Below are 19,065 nucleotides of genomic sequence, written 5' to 3' on the forward strand. Positions count from 1 at the left end.
ACGTTTTCCAGATTTAAGTATCTAAAATTAGACACCAAAGTGTTTTTAGAACCCATAATAAAAATGATTGAATTTTTACAACTGTCAAATACTCACAGCTCACTGCAAGTGGCTTCATTACTCATACAAAATACAAGCATTTGTGGAAGACACGATTTTTCCCACCAGTGTGGAAAGAAAAGCCTCATCCTGTTAAAGTTAATTGCCAAGCTCTCATTCTCATTCAGGGAGTCTGTATTTAGTTCCTTGATTCTGGGGCAACAGCAGCTGTATCACTGAGGCTGCTGCTAAGATTTTAAAAACTGATTCCAGTGAGAGTTTTGAACTGATCTCTGAGGGTTGGGCCATTACAGGTTAACGGCTCTGGTAAGTAATTGTATGTATGCTTATTTACATCATATCAGTTTTCAGCCCCATAGTCTGCAAAAAGGAGAGCAATAGCAACAACAAAGTTGACCATGCCTTTTGTCAGCAAAAAATATATTACAGTAGAGAGGGACCAAAGGCTTGCTGAATTGCAACAATGTCAGATAAACAAGGATGAAATTTAAAAGTAGTTTATATTCTCATTAAGATATGTACACAGGATTAAGAAACAAAATTTTGAAAAAGTTGTATATGATGCTAGCAAGCAAAACACATCAGGAAGGGAGGGAGGAAAGCAAGAGCGAACCTCAAATCAGCCCTCTTGACCTCCACAGATAAGAATCGTGTTGCTTAAAGAAGAACTTGCATTTTAAAATACGAGCTTGAAAAAACTGCATATTTCTTAACCAGAACTCTGCTAGAGCTATGCATGCTTTAACAAATCTTAAGAAAACTAGATTGATCTAGCATCAAAAGTTTTTAATTTTTTCCCATCCTGAGACAATTTTTTTTTGGATGCTTACTGGATGTTTCACCCATCCTGTTTCAACTCTTTACGAATCTCAGCCTTTTGGATAACTTTGCCAGATAGAACTTCCTTCCCAGACTGACCTGACCTGGATACCCACCATGCACAACAGCACGGCCGAAACTCTGCACGCGGCTGCAACGCGTAACGAGACGTGGCCCAGCCAGTCGCCGAGCTCCGAGTTCTCACTGGGCGTGCTGGTGCTGCTGGCTTTCCTCATGGTGCTGCTGTCGCTGGTGACCATCCTTGGGAACATCCTGGTGATCCTTGCTTTCATTATGGACAGGAACCTCAGGCATCGGAGTAACTATTTCTTTCTGAATCTTGCTGTTTCTGACTTTGCAGTGGGTAAGTCACAGGTGTGGAGCCACGTGGTAATTGTGTTGTAGGACTCTTAGGAGCAGCAATGGTGCTTATTTTCTGTGTGTTTTCTTCTGAGAGAACTATTTTGCAGCTGTGTCTGGGGGAAGGATCAGGAGTGGTGAAAGCTGCATGAAGTATTTCAGCAGCCTATGATTTTTCAGAAAAAAAGGATGCTTTGTTAGTTAAGCAAGTAGTGTTTAATGCTTCAGGATAAAATACAACTGTGGGAATTTTATGGAATAACAAAGAATGGGAGTTGTTTTAAGAGTTTTGGCTGAAATCTAGATAGTCAAATCAAATACAGCCTATATTGTCTGACAGATCTTGCATACATGGCCAATATCTTCTATTTCAGTCTGCTGCCACACAATACAGATCATCATCTGACATTTGTGACTAAATAATGATGAATAGTACTTTTAGACATTTTGCTGTACATGCTCTATCTAGGGTAATATCTTAGGAATATGTGTTTGTATAGGTAAATAAAAATTACAAATCAAGCAATTTCTAAGAAGTTTGATGCTACATGTGTATTTATACATAGGGACATAGTTTGGAAACTTGTACTGAGAAGAAGTATGATTGAAACATGAGTGTGATACTCAGTTGGAGACTGATGTATTGCAATATTCTGTGAAGTGTTGGCTGTCTGCTAAAAGCTTTGGTTAAATTATTGAGTGTGTAAAAGGATGGTTTTAAATAGTTGTGGCTATTTAATGAAATCTGTATTCTGACTTATATCACAATTTTTATTTTTTTTTATGTACACATTTAAGAAGTAAACTGAAAGAACAAAAGAAGCTTTTCTTTTAATTTATTGCCAGTGCCAGAAATTCTGTCGGGGCACAACTTCTAATAATCCTATCCTTGTGATGTCCAGATCTCCTTGTATAATGTTTTGATATCTTCCTCTGTATGTTCGATGTCTTCTTCCAGCTTATTTCTGCCTTGTTGTGCTGCAGAGCTCTTGCTGCCTGCTCTCCTTTTACAGTGCACTGGAAAAAAACAGAGCAGTGAGCAGAAAACCAGTGGACAAACTGGTGTTCTCTCATTGACTCACAATCTAGTGTCATACTGAACAAATACCAGCATCTAGCTGAGAAGTACGAGGTAAATAACATTCTCTGTCAAAGAAGGAAGTACAGCTTGCTTGTCATTACCTACTTTCCATGATTTTTTGTTTTGTGGTATTATGTTTATCTGAATGTCTAGTTTTTATTCATAAATTTGGTTAAAAGCTTTGCCTTTGCCTTAGTTTGACTTTAGAGTCAAACTGATTTGTATTTTTGTAGCTATATAATTTAGATTTGGGGTATGCCTAAATTATCCTTACTTTCTTCTTCATCTAAATTGCTAAAAGCTTGCAAGTCATTTGCTTATTCTTTTAACATATCTAATCTATCTGATTTGACATTCAGCAACCTTTGCTTTGTCTCTGTGCTTCTGGACCTATAGCTGCGTTTGAATAGAGATCTCTTGATTTGTAGTAGAGGGAGAGCAACAGGAACTGTAAGATTTTTATGGAAATGCAAACTCTCAAGATACTCAGTTACAGTAGTACACACACTTTTATGTAGTAAATCTAAAGTTGAAACCACAGTTTTTTTCCTGATGTGAATGTTAAAATCTATAATGTTTTGCCCAAAAGACCAAGTGGCAATTGCTCTGTAAATGCAGTGATTCCATTTTGTTGCAGTGTCGATGCTGCTCACTGCATTTCTGCATCCCAGCTGACTGCACCGTTAGCTCTTCAGCCTCCCAAGGCTGCACTGGGGCTCGGTAGGGTGATCACCTCAAAATCCATTAAAATGAGGTCATGTTGGCACTTTCACAACATTTGGATTTAGCAGCCTATATTTAGGTAGCCATGGGTGTGGCTGGGTCACTCGTGTGTTCTCACAGTCTGGTGAGTTCCCATAGATAGTATCCTATCAGCTTGCCACTGAAAAGTGATTATCAAGGTTTATGATGAGAAGTGTTAGGCTGGGTGTATTTAACTGTGCTGTTCTTGTCAGCCTTTTGATCATACAGTTTTAAAAATTAGTCTGGAACTCATATTTCTGTCAGAAGTTACTTCTGGAACACTTTCAGACACATATGCTTCTAAGAGGATAAAAGCATGGCAACTGGATAATTTATTGTAGAAAACAGTGAATTATATTGAGGGAAAGATGTTTTTGTTTGTTTTAATTTTGGCAGATAACACAGAATAGTGTTTACTGCAGTAGGTAAAGAAGTCAACTGCTCCTTCCTTTGGCAGGTGGTGTTAATTGGAGAAATAACAATGATACATAATAAACACGATACACCTTCCAGAGAGGTATTAATTTTAAGAACATTACTAGTACCTAGTTTTTAGTAAAGATTATTTGGTTGCAGAACAGTACAAATCCTTCCATGTGGGAATTCCAGTCAATATTAATCATGCTTTGATCAGATACTGCAGAAATGTTTCTCTGCTCTCATGTGGTGCAGTGCTGGCTGACGTGTGTGTTCGGTTTCTTTTCACAGGTGCATTCTGCATGCCCTTGTACATCCCTTATGCCCTGACAGGGACATGGCACTTGGGAAGAAGCCTGTGCAAGCTCTGGCTGGTTATGGACTATCTTCTGTGCACAGCTTCAGTGTTTAACATTGTCCTTATCAGCTACGACCGTTTCCTGTCAGTTACAAAAGCTGTAAGAATAACATTTCTATTTATTGCTTTATATATATTGAGATTTCTATAAAACTCAAGAGTGTTTCACAGTTAGCACTTTAACCTAAATGGTGCTTTGTTGTTGGTACCATTCTTTAATGGAGAAATGGTGATGGTTCAATGTTGCATTGGGACTTAGAGATAGGACATTGCCTTGCCTATGACCTCAATGTTACCCTCGTGCCACCTGCACTAGAAATTATTGAATTACACTACACAGGAGATGGGAAGGTCAAGGTGGGAAAGGGACAGCTGGCATGTGGAGCACTTGGGCTTTGGCCATTAGAAGTGGTGGCAGTGATGAAAACTAGGTTGAGTCAAGGATGTGCTTAGGCTTGGATAAATTTTCTAAGAAGAGGGTATGGAGAGACATGTGAGATGGACTGAGTGAAGATCAGATGAGGATCTGAATTACCACAGAGGGGTGATTGACATGTGCTGACAATGAGCAGTTGAGTGGCAACTGAGGCCTTGAAGCAAAAAGAAGAATGAATCCAAATATGTGGAGAGGTAAGAGATGTTTCTTGAGTGTTGTCATTCTTCTGTTTCAGAGGATATCCAAGGACTCAAGTAATAAATGCGATCCTTCACCATTTCTAAGCTCTAATTGGTGTTTGGTCATAGAATTGTAGAATGGTTTGGATTGGAGGAGACCTTAAAGATTATCTGGTTCCAAACCCCTGCCATGGGCAGGGACACCTTCCATTAGACCAAGTTACTCAGCGCTCCATCCAGCCTGGCTTTGAACACATTCAGGGATGGGGGCACCCACAGCTTCTCTGGGCAACATGTTCCAGTGCCTCACCACCCTCACAATAAAGAATTTCTTCCTAATACCTGATCTAAACCTACTCTCTTTTGGTTTAAAACCATTGCCCCTTGTCCAATCTCTACTTGCCCTTCAGGTCCTGGAAGGCTGCAGTCAGGTCACCGCAAAGCCTTCTCTTCTTTCAGGGTCTGTTTGCTTGAATGACATGTTTCATGTTAGATTGGTAGGTTCTCATTTGGGAAGTGCTGATACGATGCCTAATCACTTTCTCTTCTTCCCCAGTGGTGTGGTTTTACAATTGGATTTTTCTGGTTTGTTGTTTTTCTTTGTTTGTTTTTTTTTTTTTTAAAGCTGAACAGTAAGTTCAGTAAAGTATAAAAGTCCCTACATCTAAGACATTAATGAAGCTGCAGAGCTTAGAATGTGAAAAATGTAAATTGAAAGGGCTCCTGTAACCCAGCTGAGATCCATGTTCTTATGCAATTGCTGATGGTCTTCATTAACATGATCCCATTCTCATTTTCTTCTTTAGGTTATTAGGATGGAGTGAGTCCAGGAATGTGTAACAGGGCTGTTGTCCAAAGAAAAGACACCATGCTTCCTCATAGACTTGGGATCAACCTCTGCCTCTGCTGCAAACCTAGCCTGTGGCCAGGGTCCAGTCACTCCAGACAGAACAATTTGTGAAGCTGTGCCCAGCTTCCTGTTTTCTGCCTCTAAACTGAGCTACCTGTGGTCTTGCACAGGGTGGCAAATTCATTACTGCAGACCTGGAGCTGTGCACAGAGCTAGTATGATGCTTTAAGATGTAGAGGAGTCTGAATCTTCAGGCTACAGATATTTAAAACAGAGAATCCAAACCAATGTGTATAACCCTGCACTACTGCTCTGATACTTGCTGGTGAAATAGGGACAATGTCCTTTGTGTGGTGTGTGGCTGTGAAGGTGCCATTCATTACTCTCTGTGTAGCATGCAGGTGCTCTGCTAACAGGAATAGGAAGCTGACGAGGAAGGCAGCAGTTCTGAGGAAAGCCTGAGATGCCAAATGTTGAACAGTACAGAGGAAATAAAAATGTCCAGCTTTTCATCCACTTCTTGTGCTATGAAAGATGCAGGGGAACAAGAGTATGGCTGGGCTGTTACAGGGTGGGCTTAGCTCTTGTATTTCCTAACTTTGGATGATTTTATTTTAATTCAAATATCCTGTCTGGGTAGACATGAAAGTATCAAGATTTTCAGTAATGGAACGAACTGTTGTAAACACTTCATTCTATTACTTAAAATTTTTAAATTTAATATTAAAATAGAGTGATTCAAAAAGGCAGGGGATGTTATAGTCTACGTCTGGGATAGATTTTTCTGCTATGGCAAGAGGAAACAGTATGAAAAATTATATTGTCTGGTGTTTGCAGTCTCACATGGCAACCTGTCTAATATAGAAGGCTTCTACTTTGCTGGGCATGTAGGAACTCCCACAGCTGCTTTCGCTCTCTGCTGAGCCTGGGCTGATGTATCATAAACCTATTCCTTACCAATTCCTTATTGCTACTTTACTGTGTGGTGGAAACAAGCTATCTCCTTTCATACCGTGAAGCCAAATGATAGTTTAGCCATCATAATTTCTGCTCCTCTCCTATCCCCAATATTAAAATAAATCACAGAGCTACAGTGTGTGGAGAACAAGACTAGCAGTTTTTCAGAACCTTACATAGTGAAGATGTCCTAGGTGTCTGGGGAGATACAGAACAAATATTACATTTGGCTTGATTATGTATGGGTTTTTTTGACATAATTTTTCCAAAATGTTATCTGAATATGTGACACATCCTTTTCCTTTGCAGGTATCCTACAGAGCCCAGCAGGGAATAACATCCAGCCCTGCCATCAAGATGGTGGCCATCTGGGTCTTTGCCTTCCTGCTCTACTGCCCAGCCATCCTGCTTTGGGAGCACGTGGCCGGACGCAGCGTGGTAGCGGCGGATCAGTGCTACGCCGAGTTCTTTGACAACTGGTACTTCCTCCTGTGTGCATCCACGCTGGAGTTCTTTGTGCCGCTGCTCTTGGTGACCTACTTCAACATGCACATCTTCCACAACATCCAGAGGCGCCAGCGGCGTGGCAGCGTGCAGGACTGTGAGCCTCCAAGGAGCAGCAGCTTATCCTGGAGGTTTTGTGGCTTGCCGAGGCCAGGGGCTTCATCTTCGTCAGAAGCAGAGGACAGCGTTTCATCACTAACGAGGTCATGGAGACCAGCAGTGGTGGCTAATGGTCCATCTCGAACAGAAACCAGTTCTACAGCTCTCAAAAGGAACTTTTCTGCTTCTTTCTGTTCAAGGAGTGGATCAAAACTGCAGCGGGACAAGAAAATAGCAAAGTCTCTTGCCATAATTGTATGTGTATTTGCCATTTGCTGGGCCCCATACTCTTTATTAATGATTATCCGTGGGGCCTGCCAAGGAAAGTGCATCCATAGCTCCCTGTATGAAGCAACTTTTTGGCTTTTGTGGATCAATTCCTCTTTGAACCCATTTCTTTACCCTGTCTGTCATTTGAGGTTTCGAATGGCTTTTCTGAAAATATTATGTCCCAAAAAGTTTGCAACATTGAGATCTGGTAACACACCTTCTTTTTAGAGAGGTGAAATAAATGTCTTACAGATAAGGTTCCTCTGTTATTTAGTGGTACCTTTTCGTATGTATCACCAGCATACACAGAGAAAAAACCCATTTGTTTACTAATGACATTGGTTAAGAGTGCAGCAGAGTTATGCAGTTGCCCTGATATTGCTAATTTTCAGGATCTCATTTTTGATGTTGCTGGTATGATGCCAGATTAATTACCATCTAGTACATTGAAATGAATAACAAACTTAGCTGGATGTCCTCTTGGTTTGTGGGTGTGTGTATATTTTTTCCTTCTTTTTTTTTTCCTTTGTTTAATATATAGAGCTGGCACTGTGAAAGAGCTCTTCTATTGCTATCTCCATAGAGTCACTGGAGGGAGATACCTGCTCATGTATGTGTTGAAGTAAAATTTATGTCCTATTTGTGAACCTAAAGCTATCAGTGAAGAAGCAATTCTGCTACATTTTTAAAAGGTTGTAAAAGTACTCATAGAAGCAGTATATTTTCATTTAATAAACTATTATGAGGACAAGAGAGTGCCCTCTCCTTCTTATAATCCCCACAGTGAGCAAAATGCAAGTGAATAGACTGCCTAACCTGCCATATCTGTCCTTTTCAAATTTTAATGTAGTTCCTACCTGGTGTTGCAGGACACAGTATGTGCAAGTTAGTAATTCTGAATGATTTTCAGAGAATGAAATTTTCCTTGGTAAGAGAATTTTGAGATTGGTTATCCAATTAGTCACAGACATAAATGGTTGTTAGTCTTTTCACCCATACTGTTTTTTCACCTGACAGTGGCTGCCTCTTTGGTCACACTTAAATGACATTTAGTGCCAGATCTGTGCACTATGTGATTGCCTAAAAGATAGGCCAGGCTTGGGCACATGATCACATTCCTGTTGAATTAGCAGAGCAAGCAATGCTAACTTCATACTGGATTTATGATTTTGGCTGGCTGTGCAAGAATAGACAATAGCCTCTCCAGTGTAAAGCTTTGCAAGTGCAAAGATATTCTATCAAAATGTCTGGAACAAATTTGATTTGACAGAGTGATTTTTATACTAGATCAGTTCTTTGTGTCCTGTTGCTGTGACATTATACAGATTTTCTCTTCCTCAGAACAAGTATCAAAATGGATTTTTTCTATTGGGGAGCAAGGGCCATATTCACTGCTTGAGAATGGGGTTTACAGAGGTCTGGAAGCTGACACAGAGATGTCTTAAGCAGCTCTTAACAAACAAAGCAGTTGAATGCCCAGTGCTGAAAGGAGTGAGTAGGTGTGTTGGAGAAAGCAGTGGAGCTTGATTGCACCCCATCCCATTTGCCAAATTTCTTACCATGTATTATTGCAACTCACCCAGAAGGCTTTCATGGATGGGTAAGTGAGAGTCACTGGCTACATTTTTTTCTCTCCTTTTTTGTAATTTTATTCCTCTTTGTTTATAAATATGAAAATGTATAAAATGTGGAAAGAGAAATCTGATGCATGGAACAATGAAGAGCAGTAGTTAATTTAAATAGTTTTTGATCTAATTTGAAATTGGCTGTAGAAGTGTTGCCATAACAGAGTACTCCTTTGCAAACACAATTCAAATGCATGGAAGCAGCTTAATTATAGCACAAAATTTGATGGCTTTGAAGAGCTAGAATGTCTTTCTGTTCAGAGGTCTGGAACTGAAGACTCCTCTTCAGCTGGTCAGTTTATGAGTCAGCTTCTTTCTCTTCAGGCTATGGGTCAGTTTTCACACTGGAAGATTATCTTCCACTGTTCATTCTCTATGCTGTGCTTCCTTGCCTCACATGGTTAGTGTTACGGATTGTGAGCCTGATTGGTAAGAGAGATGCAGCTTCAGGAGGAGGTCATTGATTCAGCACAGCTGTTTTTGCTGTCATGAGCTGTGGTGCTGGCAGAGACTTTGTGAGGGTTTTTTTTCCATGATGCTTAAAAAATCTAAACACACAGAGTTAAAACATTTATAGAATAGCTGTACTAAATGTCTGTTAAACAGAGAAACTGAAGGTAGGCCCGAGATAGAAATGTATTTGAGTCATCTGCTTTTCTATCCCTATGCTTGTAGTATAAAAATTCAGTTTGCATTTTGTGCTTAAAGATGTGTTGTTTATTTTGGAAAAATAACCTACAAAATAATTGACTAGATAACCTCAGTCCACTTTTTGCAGTGCTGGAAAACTAGTTTGTCAGGGAATTTGCCAGGCAGCACAATCTGCAGCGAATTTGAAACAACATACCATGATGAAGCTACTAGAGATCAGTGTTTTTTAGAGTTTGTTTTACACACACAGTGTTCAAACTGTTTCCTCACACCACTCCTGTGTATTAGAAAAAATTGTTGTATTTTTCTAATTGTTGAAAATTTTGCTTAGTGCTCCCAGGTTAGGTCAAGCACTGGGTTACTGTGCCCACAGCTTTAAAACGGTCTTGGTCAAGGTGGCATCATAAATATTCTCCCTTGTAAATCATAAATCAGACATTTTTCAGGCTTATGGTAAGATATTTATTCAGCTTTTGTTCTTATGCCCTGACTCAAATGGATGTTTCTTGCCAAAGGGTTTTCTCACCCAGGTCTCTCTATCCAGTCACTCATCCATTTCGCCAATTCATGTCCTTGAATTTTCTTCTGTCTTTGCAGATGTTCAACAGGCCTTGTAAATACATGGTGACAGTAGCTATATGACTTTGTGAGCTTCAACTCCTGCCACACCAGTTTTTTCTAATTTGAATCTCTCAGATTTAAAAAAAAAAAGCCCTCAACAAATAAAAAAATATATGTTGGAAGAAATTGTGTTATCTTTAGTTTGTTTATTTCTGGAACAAATATTGAACCCTAATGATTCTCCTAATGTCCATGTCATTTATTTTCCAAAGGAGGTACCACATAGATTTCCCCCTCAGTGCCACACAGGACTATGATTAAAACTTCAACATTTGATTTATTCCCTAATTTTAAAAGCAAATGACTATATTCCCTTTTCCACTAATCTAGTAATTTTATTGAAGACAACCAACTTGCTCAGGCATGGTAAGTCCATGCTGACTGTTCCCAGTCATCTTCTCCTCCCCCAGGTCCTCAGAAATACCTTCCAAGAGGACTCACTCCATTATTTTCCTAAGGATTAGAGACAATCTGGCATTTTGTCCTTGTGGCAGCATTTGAAGATCGTTGCAACATTTGCCTTTCTTCAGTTGGGAATCTCCCTTCATCTCCACAACCATTCTAAGAGGAGAGAAAGTGGCCTTGCAAAGGTGGTAGCTGGTTCTCTTGATAGCCCAATGGGTTCCATGGACTTTTATGGGTCAAGTCCCCTCAAGTAATCCTGCTTTATTCTCACCTGCTCGTGGCAGGTCTCATCCTTGAACTCGTTCACTAAGCGTGAAGGAAAGGGAGACCTAGTTAGTGAGGAATGAAGCTAAGGAAGCACTGGGTACCTCAGCCTTATCTGCACCTGCTGTCACTGGATAACAGCTCCCATCCAGCAAAGCACCTATATTTTTATTTTTCACCATTTTGCTGTTAATGGGGTGGCTGAAGTTCTTCATGTTGTCTTTGATGTCCTTTACAAGCATCAGCTCTAGGTGAGCTTTTGTTTTCCGAACATCATTCTTATGTGGCCAGGAAACATTTCTAAATATCTCCTTCCTATCCTGTCCCTCCTTCAAACTCCTTCATGCTGCCGTGTTACATTGTAGTCCCTGGGGTTTGCCACTGTCATGATACATCTGCTTGTTTCCTGGAGAACTCGGATGGACCATTCTTGTGCATGGAGGTTGCTGTCCTTAGAGGCCTTCAGCTTCCCTGGGCTCCTTGTCTTTTGGATCTGCCTCCTATGGGATCCCACTACCACTTTCCTAAATGGAAGTCTGCTCACCTGAAGCCCATGATCTGCACCACTGCTGTCCTTCCTCATCCCCTTTAGGATCTTGAGTTCCACTACCTCATCATCACTACAGCCAAGTCTGCACTGATAACGTCCCTAAACAGCCCTTTTTTACCACTGAGCAGCTGACCCAGCTGTGTGTCACCGCCATTGGCCCACGCAGGACTTGTATCTGCAAGTTCCCCCTGACAGCCTCCAGGAATCCTGTTCACTGCTTGGACCTGCTGTGTTGCAGTCCATCTGTTCCAGCAGATGCCATGAACTCTAAAGTCCTGCACGAGAAGCAGATCCTGTGGTCCAGAAGCTTCCTTGGGCTGCTTAAAGAAAACTTCATCACCTCCCTCACCCTGAGCTCTGCAACATGCTCTCACCACAAGGCCACCCATGTCAAGTGTGGCTTGGTGACTGCACAGGAAGCTCCAGTGCCTCCTCTGTGCTTCCCGGGCTGCAGACATGCACCTAAGGCAGCTGTGTCTCCTTGCCACATTTTGCCATTCCTGAGGTCTGTTTCTGTTGTCCAACACTTTTTGCTTTAATGACTCTTTACAACATAATTCCCTTTGTTCCTCAGCAGGGAACAGTAGCAGAGCAGTACATCTTTCCTCCCCACATCTTTCCTACCCTCTCTTTCCCTGTTTCTTGCCCTACATCTTCCCAAGCACCTGGCATTATGGCTGCAGTTTGAAATGCTGGTCACACAGTGTGCCATGGTGCTACAGAGTTGGTGAGCGTCAGCCACAGCCATAGCCTGCCAAATTCTGTGCACACCTACCAAAATAAATGGAATTGTGGTGAGGAAGAGTTATCTTTTTTTCACACATGCGAAGGGCTAAAGGCTTAGCACTTCATGGAGTAATATCTTATCTAGGATTACTTGGGAGGTCCAGGATTAGATGGGCCACACTATAAAGACCCCCAAAATCCAAATATTTGGTTTGTTCTTCCCAGAGCTTCTGATTAGGATGAGCTGAAGAGGTATTGGTTATGCTTCTGCTGCATGTAACTGCATTATAAATGCTCTGTAACCAGCAACACTAAGAAATATCTCTCTGTTATTAACTGTAAAATTTAAAAAGTGTTATAGCAGCAAGTGCAAAAGTGTCTACATTTTACTATAAGAGAAATAGAATTGTAATAATATTAATCCCGTTCACCACTGTGGAAGTGAAAATGAGATATGGTTTTAGCTTCAGCACAATTAGGTATGTAAAACCACTTACACATTGCTAATATACAAACTGCTTGACTGTGAAGAGAGTTATTTTCTGACAAGCTTTTTTGACATCAGTAGATAAGGATCTGTGTCCAGAAAAGACACTGCTTATGAAGTGTCTTTCTTTAGGCCAATAGGTGCATTCAGATCAAGAAATCTTAGCGAGTCCAGGTCTTGGAGCCTTGTGTTCGATTTTTTTGATACTGTGAATCTTTTTTTTTTTTTAATGTGTCAGTATTCAGCCCAGCCTGTTAATAGACTTGTCTCAACCTTTTGGATAACTTTGCCAGATAGAACTTCCTTCCCAGACTGACCTGACCTGGATACCCACCATGCACAACAGCACGGCCGAAACTCTGCACGCGGCTGCAACACGTAACGAGACGTGGCCCAGCCAGTCGCCGAGCTCCGAGTTCTCACTGGGCGTGCTGGTGCTGCTGGCTTTCCTCATGGTGCTGCTGTCGCTGGTGACCATCCTTGGGAACATCCTGGTGATCCTTGCTTTCATTATGGACAGGAACCTCAGGCATCGGAGTAACTATTTCTTTCTGAATCTTGCTGTTTCTGACTTTGCAGTGGGTAAGTGACAGGTGTGGAGCCACGTGGTAATTGTGTTGTAGGACTCTTAGGAGCAGCAATGGTGCTTATTTTCTGTGTGTTTTCTTCTGAGAGAACTATTTTGCAGCTGTGTCTGGGGGAAGGATCAGGAGTGGTGGAAGCTGCATGAAGTATTTTAATAGCCCAGTATGTCTCAAAATATGTTGTAATAGAAATGCATCCTTTCTCATATAAATACTTTTAATGTTGCTTCAAGAAAAAGGAGAAACTATTATGTGTGAATACTAATTGAAGAGGTTGTTTGCTACAGTTTATGATTTACCTTTGCCTCTCCTGTAAGAGTGTTCATCACACACTTCAGAACATCCTTATAGTTGACAACTATGTGTGATACATCCAGGTAAATGAATTACTTCTCTACATAGTACTAATGGTTTATGAATGTATTACACTACAGCAAGACACTTTATCACCAGGTCTTTTTATTGGCTTCAGCTTAACAGAGGATATTGATCCAATGGGTTGTTCAATACCAGTAACACCCTGCTGGCATCTCTTGTCTACATTCCTTATTGGTCCCCTCTTCCCATAGTGTCACTGCAGAACTTTGGGAGAGTTGGTTGCTGGAGCTGCTGTGGATCCAGTCCTGGCTGGTGATGCTAAGTGAGGCAGTGGTGGTGTGAATGCCTAGTGCAGTACTCCTCCATGGCTGGAGCCAGGGAAACAGCCACTGCAGCAGAGAAAACCTGACAAAACCACGGTCCCATGGCAGATGTGCCACCAAACATCTTGGCCTGAGGCTGGCAAGGAGTTACTGCTTCACACAAAGGCTTTCTCTTCAGGATGGTCACAGAGACCAGTATTCACAGAATCGTGAGAAAGGAAATCGCGGCCGCAGAGCTACTGCACTTCTGACAATACCATCCCACCAAATGCTGTTCCTTTGTCAATGCTGTGTAGTGAAGTGTATTCGTTTAGCCTTTAAGGTTTTCCTTCATTTATGCCATTTATAGTATGTATTGCCTTATTCTGGGGCTTGTCCCATGGGGCACAAACCAAACAATGCATATGATGAAGCCTCTGCTTTCCTGTTAAGGCAGACAATTTGCTGGAGCTGCTGTTTCATTGCTCAGTTCTTCTGCAAAAGTCTGTTTCTCCTCATACCTCATAGTTTAGTCAAGAGAGTTAAATATCTACCTTCCACATCAGTTCTTTGTGGCTGGTGCCTCATGCATTCTTAAATCAGCCAAGAGGAAATGATTACCATCAGATTGCCATCAGCCTACTGTGCAAATCTAAGATTTTGCTTCTGATATTGATCAGCAAATACTTCATTTTCTGAAATTGTTGTGGGGTTGTTTTTCTTAAAATTTATTAAAAGCCTGGAACCTTTCCAGGGATGTGACTCATGTCTTTTGCATCCACTAATTAGTAAAAATAAGAATAGCTTCAAATATAAATGCTTAAAACCTGGAGTTTGCCTCTATATGTACAGCTAAAAGCAGTCATTACTTTTTGACATGGTGCCAAACATTGATCCCATTGAAGTTCATGAGAACAGGAGCTGTCATCAGCAACTATGAAAAATTTGTATTTAGTACCAAAGTGATGCTGCTTGTATTTAAGGTATATGTTAAAACAAGCCATCGGTACTGAAAGCCCTGTGAGCGTTTCCCTGTTGAGAACAGTCTGCCAGCTCATTGCCCAGGTTTTATTGTCAGTGGACCACATCACCCTGGATATGTTTAGTAACTTCTAAGATCTTGCTGGATATGTCAAGAAAAGAATAATCTGGAGAGTTTAAAATGGATCTTGAAGCTGCATAGAATTTTCTGTTTGCCTCTGGTAGATCAGCATTTTCAGGAATGTAGTATGAGCTATTGCACCACACTTTTGAAAGAATATTAGCGCTAAAATGAAGAAGTTGCTGGCTTAAAAATAAAACACAAACGATTTTTTCTTCATGAAGTACTTCAGTGGAAGGTCTTTTGGACAAAACACAAATTTAACAAGCCAAAAAGTAGTTCTGGAGTCATTCTCAGGTGGAGAACAAGCATGAAATTAAAACATTCCTTGAAAATGGGAGATTTGTACTTCTGCTGTGTCTGCTCTATCTCTGGTAAAAGAAATTTCCAAACACCACACAGACTGCCCAATATATTGTCTCTAGCTTACAAATGCTAACCAATCTTACAGTAATAACTGCCATTGGCAGCACCTTTAGATGTGTTTGGGGAAAAATTAAAACACAGATAAAAGAATAGAGGAAATACAATGATGAGGTTACATGTCAGAATGCAACCACAGTGCATATATGCTGCAGCACTATTATATACCGTTAGAGAGTCTAAGTTGGTTAGACTTAGGTTTTCTTCTTCAGTAAATCCTTCTTTGCTGATTTGCTTTGAGCTGATTCCCAACAATCAGCATAAATCACACTAAGATCGAAGACATAGAAAGTCACCATAAGATTTCATGAGAATTTGAGAATTTCTGTGTGTAAATTACACATTCACCTTAATAGATTTGTTGATTTTTTTACCCAAATACCAGCATAGGGTGTCTCTCTGCTTCCAGGAGTTTGCAATCCCCTATGAACCACATGGTGTCGTTGTGGTTGCTTTCCACAGGTATGTTCTGCATGCCCCTCTACATCCCTTACAGCCTGACAGGGAAATGGCACTTGGGAAGAGGCATCTGCAAGCTCTGGCTGGTTATGGACCATCTCCTCTGCACAGCATCAGTGTTTAACATTGTTCTTATCAGCTACGACCGTTTCCTGTCAGTTACTAAAGCTGTAAGTACCCTGTTTATAGCTTCTCTGATTTTTTTCCTTGGAGGATTATATTCACCAACCTTTGCCATACTGATGAGCATAAGCCCAAATTTAGTCAAGATAATCCCCCTCAAAAATATACCGGCGTGTGGAGATTAGTAGATATTTGTTGCTAGATGGGGTGAATATTCCATTGAGCATGCTTCAGTGCAGAGCTGGTCAACCAGGACCTTTGTCACCATTTCTGCTGCAAGTTGCTGTTGTGTTACTGCCTGAGGAAAAGCAGGCTAGGGGGTTAAAAGGGTAAGGCAGCAGACTGGTAAAAAAGGAGCAGGGAAAGAGGAAATTCAGAGTATTTGATTTGGGTTTGGACCTAAAATCAGGTATGAAAGGAAAAGATAGTAAAGCTAGGGCAGTGAAATAAAGGACACCAGGGAGGGTGTCTAGACCTGAGATGTGGTCACAAATGATTCTGGATAAGACTGGGAGCAAGAGCAAACAGACAGAGAGTGGAACAAGGGGCAGACTGCAGTCATTGCCTGTAGATATGCAGCAATAAAATCCTCTTGGTGTCTGGAGCAGAACCTCAAACTTCAGACACATTCTGTCTGCTTTCTGTGGAGAATCCTACATACCTGGTGTGTGCTTTATGTCTTGGGCCCTGCTAGGGGTGGAGGCCAGCGTTTCTCACCAGCCACATTGTTAGCTCAAGTGGCAGGGAATGTCACAGAGAACTAAAGGTTCCAGTTCTTTCGTGATGTATGATCATGTGATAGAATTTCAGTCTTATTTTTGTTAATGATAACTAATTTAACTTACTAGAATTACATTTTTACTAAATTTTATTATTTTACTTTATTTTAATTAAAGAAAAAATCTGGGAAATCAACCACCAAAACTTTTGTTGTGTAAGAAACCTCACGCTGGAGAGCCAAAGACTCAGAATTTACAAAATGCAAAATTCAGAGCTCCTATACGAATGCAATTAATACCTATGGGCATTTGTATGATAGTTCTAGTGACATTAAGTCAAACTTTTGTTATCAATTGGATGTCTAAGCTCTCAGAATTACACATTCATGCTGTGAAAGGGATGGAGCAGGATGGGAACCACAATATAACTATCTGTTCTGCAACATATAGTGGAAAATAGGTACTGGCCCTGGAGTGGGTGGAGAAGGAAGGAAATGGGTCATTTTTTAGTTTCATCAGCTAAGGGCTGTGGTGCAGGAGTGGTATCTATTCCTTCATCCTCATGAAGTGCCAGTAAGTAATTTTCTTATAGGTTAAATCTATGTGCCTCATTTTCTGTTGAGCACCATGGTGCATACCATTATTTGTTTGTAAAATAATGTAAAAAGCAGTGCAGTTGCCAGTGAGTGGGAGTCATGCTCCAAACAACTATAAAGTGCTAATTCCTCTGCTAGTTCAGACAATAGGTGTCTCAAACAGGGCATGCCAAATTACTAGGTACAGATGGATGATCATGTTTCATCCCCTGGACCCTCGTACAGTGATATTAACCTGTAAGAGAGACAACCCTATGCTCTGTCAGCATCAATGAACTAAACAGACTTGGTTGAGCTTCAGCTGATCAGCACAGCTACAGCTCTGTATCACCAAGCATCTCTTGAGTTCCTCGCCTGTTACTATTCTTACTTCCAAAATGAGTCTCTACAAGTCTGAACTTGTTACAGTGGGGATTCTGTAACACGCTGTATCAGACAATGAGGCCCGTGGGAAAGAAATACATATGGACGGATTCTTGGTAGATGTTTCAGAGATGTTTATTTCTCCATCCACATGGCCGGGGCTCTGCTGAGGAACTGCTCAGTCACGGACCCGAGGGTCCTTGCCCACGCAGGGGAACACAAAACACCCAATGGGGAACGAGACTGACCAGGGGCAGGGAAACCCCGTGTCTCCCCTCCCAGGGCCCCTCTCCCAGGGCTACATGGTGCGGGGGGGGGGCAGGGAAGGGACCCCGACATGAACACTTTATGTTTATTTCCCTTGCAGGTATCTTACAGAGCCCAGCAGGGAATAACATCCAGCCCTGCCATCAAGATGGTGGCCATCTGGGTCTTTGCCTTCCTGCTCTACTGCCCAGCCATCCTGCTTTGGGAGCACGTGGCCGGACACAGCGTGGTAGCGGCGGATCAGTGCTACGCCGAGTTCTTTGACAACTGGTACTTCCTCCTGTGTGCATCCACGCTGGAGTTCTTTGTGCCGCTGCTCTTGGTGACCTACTTCAACATGCACATCTTCCACAACATCCAGAGGCGCCAGCGGCGTGGCAGCGTGCAGGACTGTGAGCCTCCAAGGAGCAGCAGCTTATCCTGGAGGTTTTGTGGCTTGCCGAGGCCAGGGGCTTCATCTTCGTCGGAAGCAGAGGACAGCGTTTCTTCTTCCATGAGACAAAAGAAAGAGTCTTTGGTAACTGACTGCTCATCTCCATCCAGAGGCTATTCTATAACCCCAGAAAATTACTTTCCTGTTTCCTTCTGTGCAAAGACCAGACCAAAACTGCAGCAGGACAAGAAGAGAGTGAAGACCCTTGCCATAATTGTATGTGTGTTTGCCATTTGCTGGGCCCCATACTCTTTATTAATGATTATCCGTGGGGCCTGCCAAGGAAAGTGCATCCATAGCTCCCTGTATGAAGCAACTTTTTGGCTTTTGTGGATCAATTCCTCTTTGAACCCATTTCTTTATCCTCTCTGTCACATTAAATTTCGAATGGCTTTTCTGAAAATATTATGTCCCAAAAAGTTTGCAACATTGAGATCAGGTTCTTTTTAGAAGGAAAAAGAAAAAGCAGGTCCAAGAGGAGCTGGACGAGGGATGTAAGTAGCCACTGTTTGAAATTAGAGTTAGTCTGTTTTAGGAGATTAAACTAGTTGGAAAGTCTAAATAAAACTTCCATGAAATGTCTTCCTGCAGACAAATGGGCATGCCCAAGGTTTGTGTACTTTTCCCAGCTATTTTAATTGACCAGTTAAAGGCTATTGCCTCTGTCTGACTTTGCCTAGTAGTCTGCCTACATTATCTTAATTCTGATTGCTGAAGATGCTCTCTTCAATTGCAGTACAGCTTATATTTTTGTTCACAGATGATATTAGTTAAAAATACAATAAATTGTGGATCAATTTAAGATCAATAGGATAAATTGTATTCTAAATTTTCTATCTTCTCTGTTCTATTTCTTTTGAACAATTTTCACCGCATTCAGGACCTGATTTTTGCCTATATGAAACATCCAGTG

The 19,065-nt window shown here is 41.3% G+C and overlaps 2 protein-coding genes across 2 annotated transcripts; both read left to right on the forward strand.

Moving 5' to 3' along the window:
• Positions 1-508: 508 nt before the first annotated feature.
• Positions 509-7,842, forward strand: LOC138105890 (histamine H3 receptor-like). The gene is made up of 3 exons (XM_069005942.1): positions 509-1,243; positions 3,773-3,939; positions 6,571-7,842. The coding sequence occupies exons 1-3, from the start codon at positions 997-999 to the stop codon at positions 7,360-7,362; spliced, it is 1,206 nt and encodes a 401-aa protein (XP_068862043.1). The 5' UTR covers positions 509-996; the 3' UTR covers positions 7,363-7,842.
• Positions 7,843-12,798: 4,956 nt separating this feature from the next.
• On the forward strand, positions 12,799-18,602 carry LOC138105891 (histamine H3 receptor-like). Its single transcript, XM_069005943.1, has 3 exons — positions 12,799-13,045; positions 15,655-15,821; positions 17,820-18,602. The coding sequence occupies exons 1-3, from the start codon at positions 12,799-12,801 to the stop codon at positions 18,600-18,602; spliced, it is 1,197 nt and encodes a 398-aa protein (XP_068862044.1).
• The last annotated feature ends 463 nt before the right edge of the window (positions 18,603-19,065 follow it).

The sequence above is a fragment of the Aphelocoma coerulescens genome, chromosome 2 (assembly GCF_041296385.1).
Source record: "Aphelocoma coerulescens isolate FSJ_1873_10779 chromosome 2, UR_Acoe_1.0, whole genome shotgun sequence".
NCBI classification, from domain to species: domain Eukaryota; kingdom Metazoa; phylum Chordata; class Aves; order Passeriformes; family Corvidae; genus Aphelocoma; species Aphelocoma coerulescens.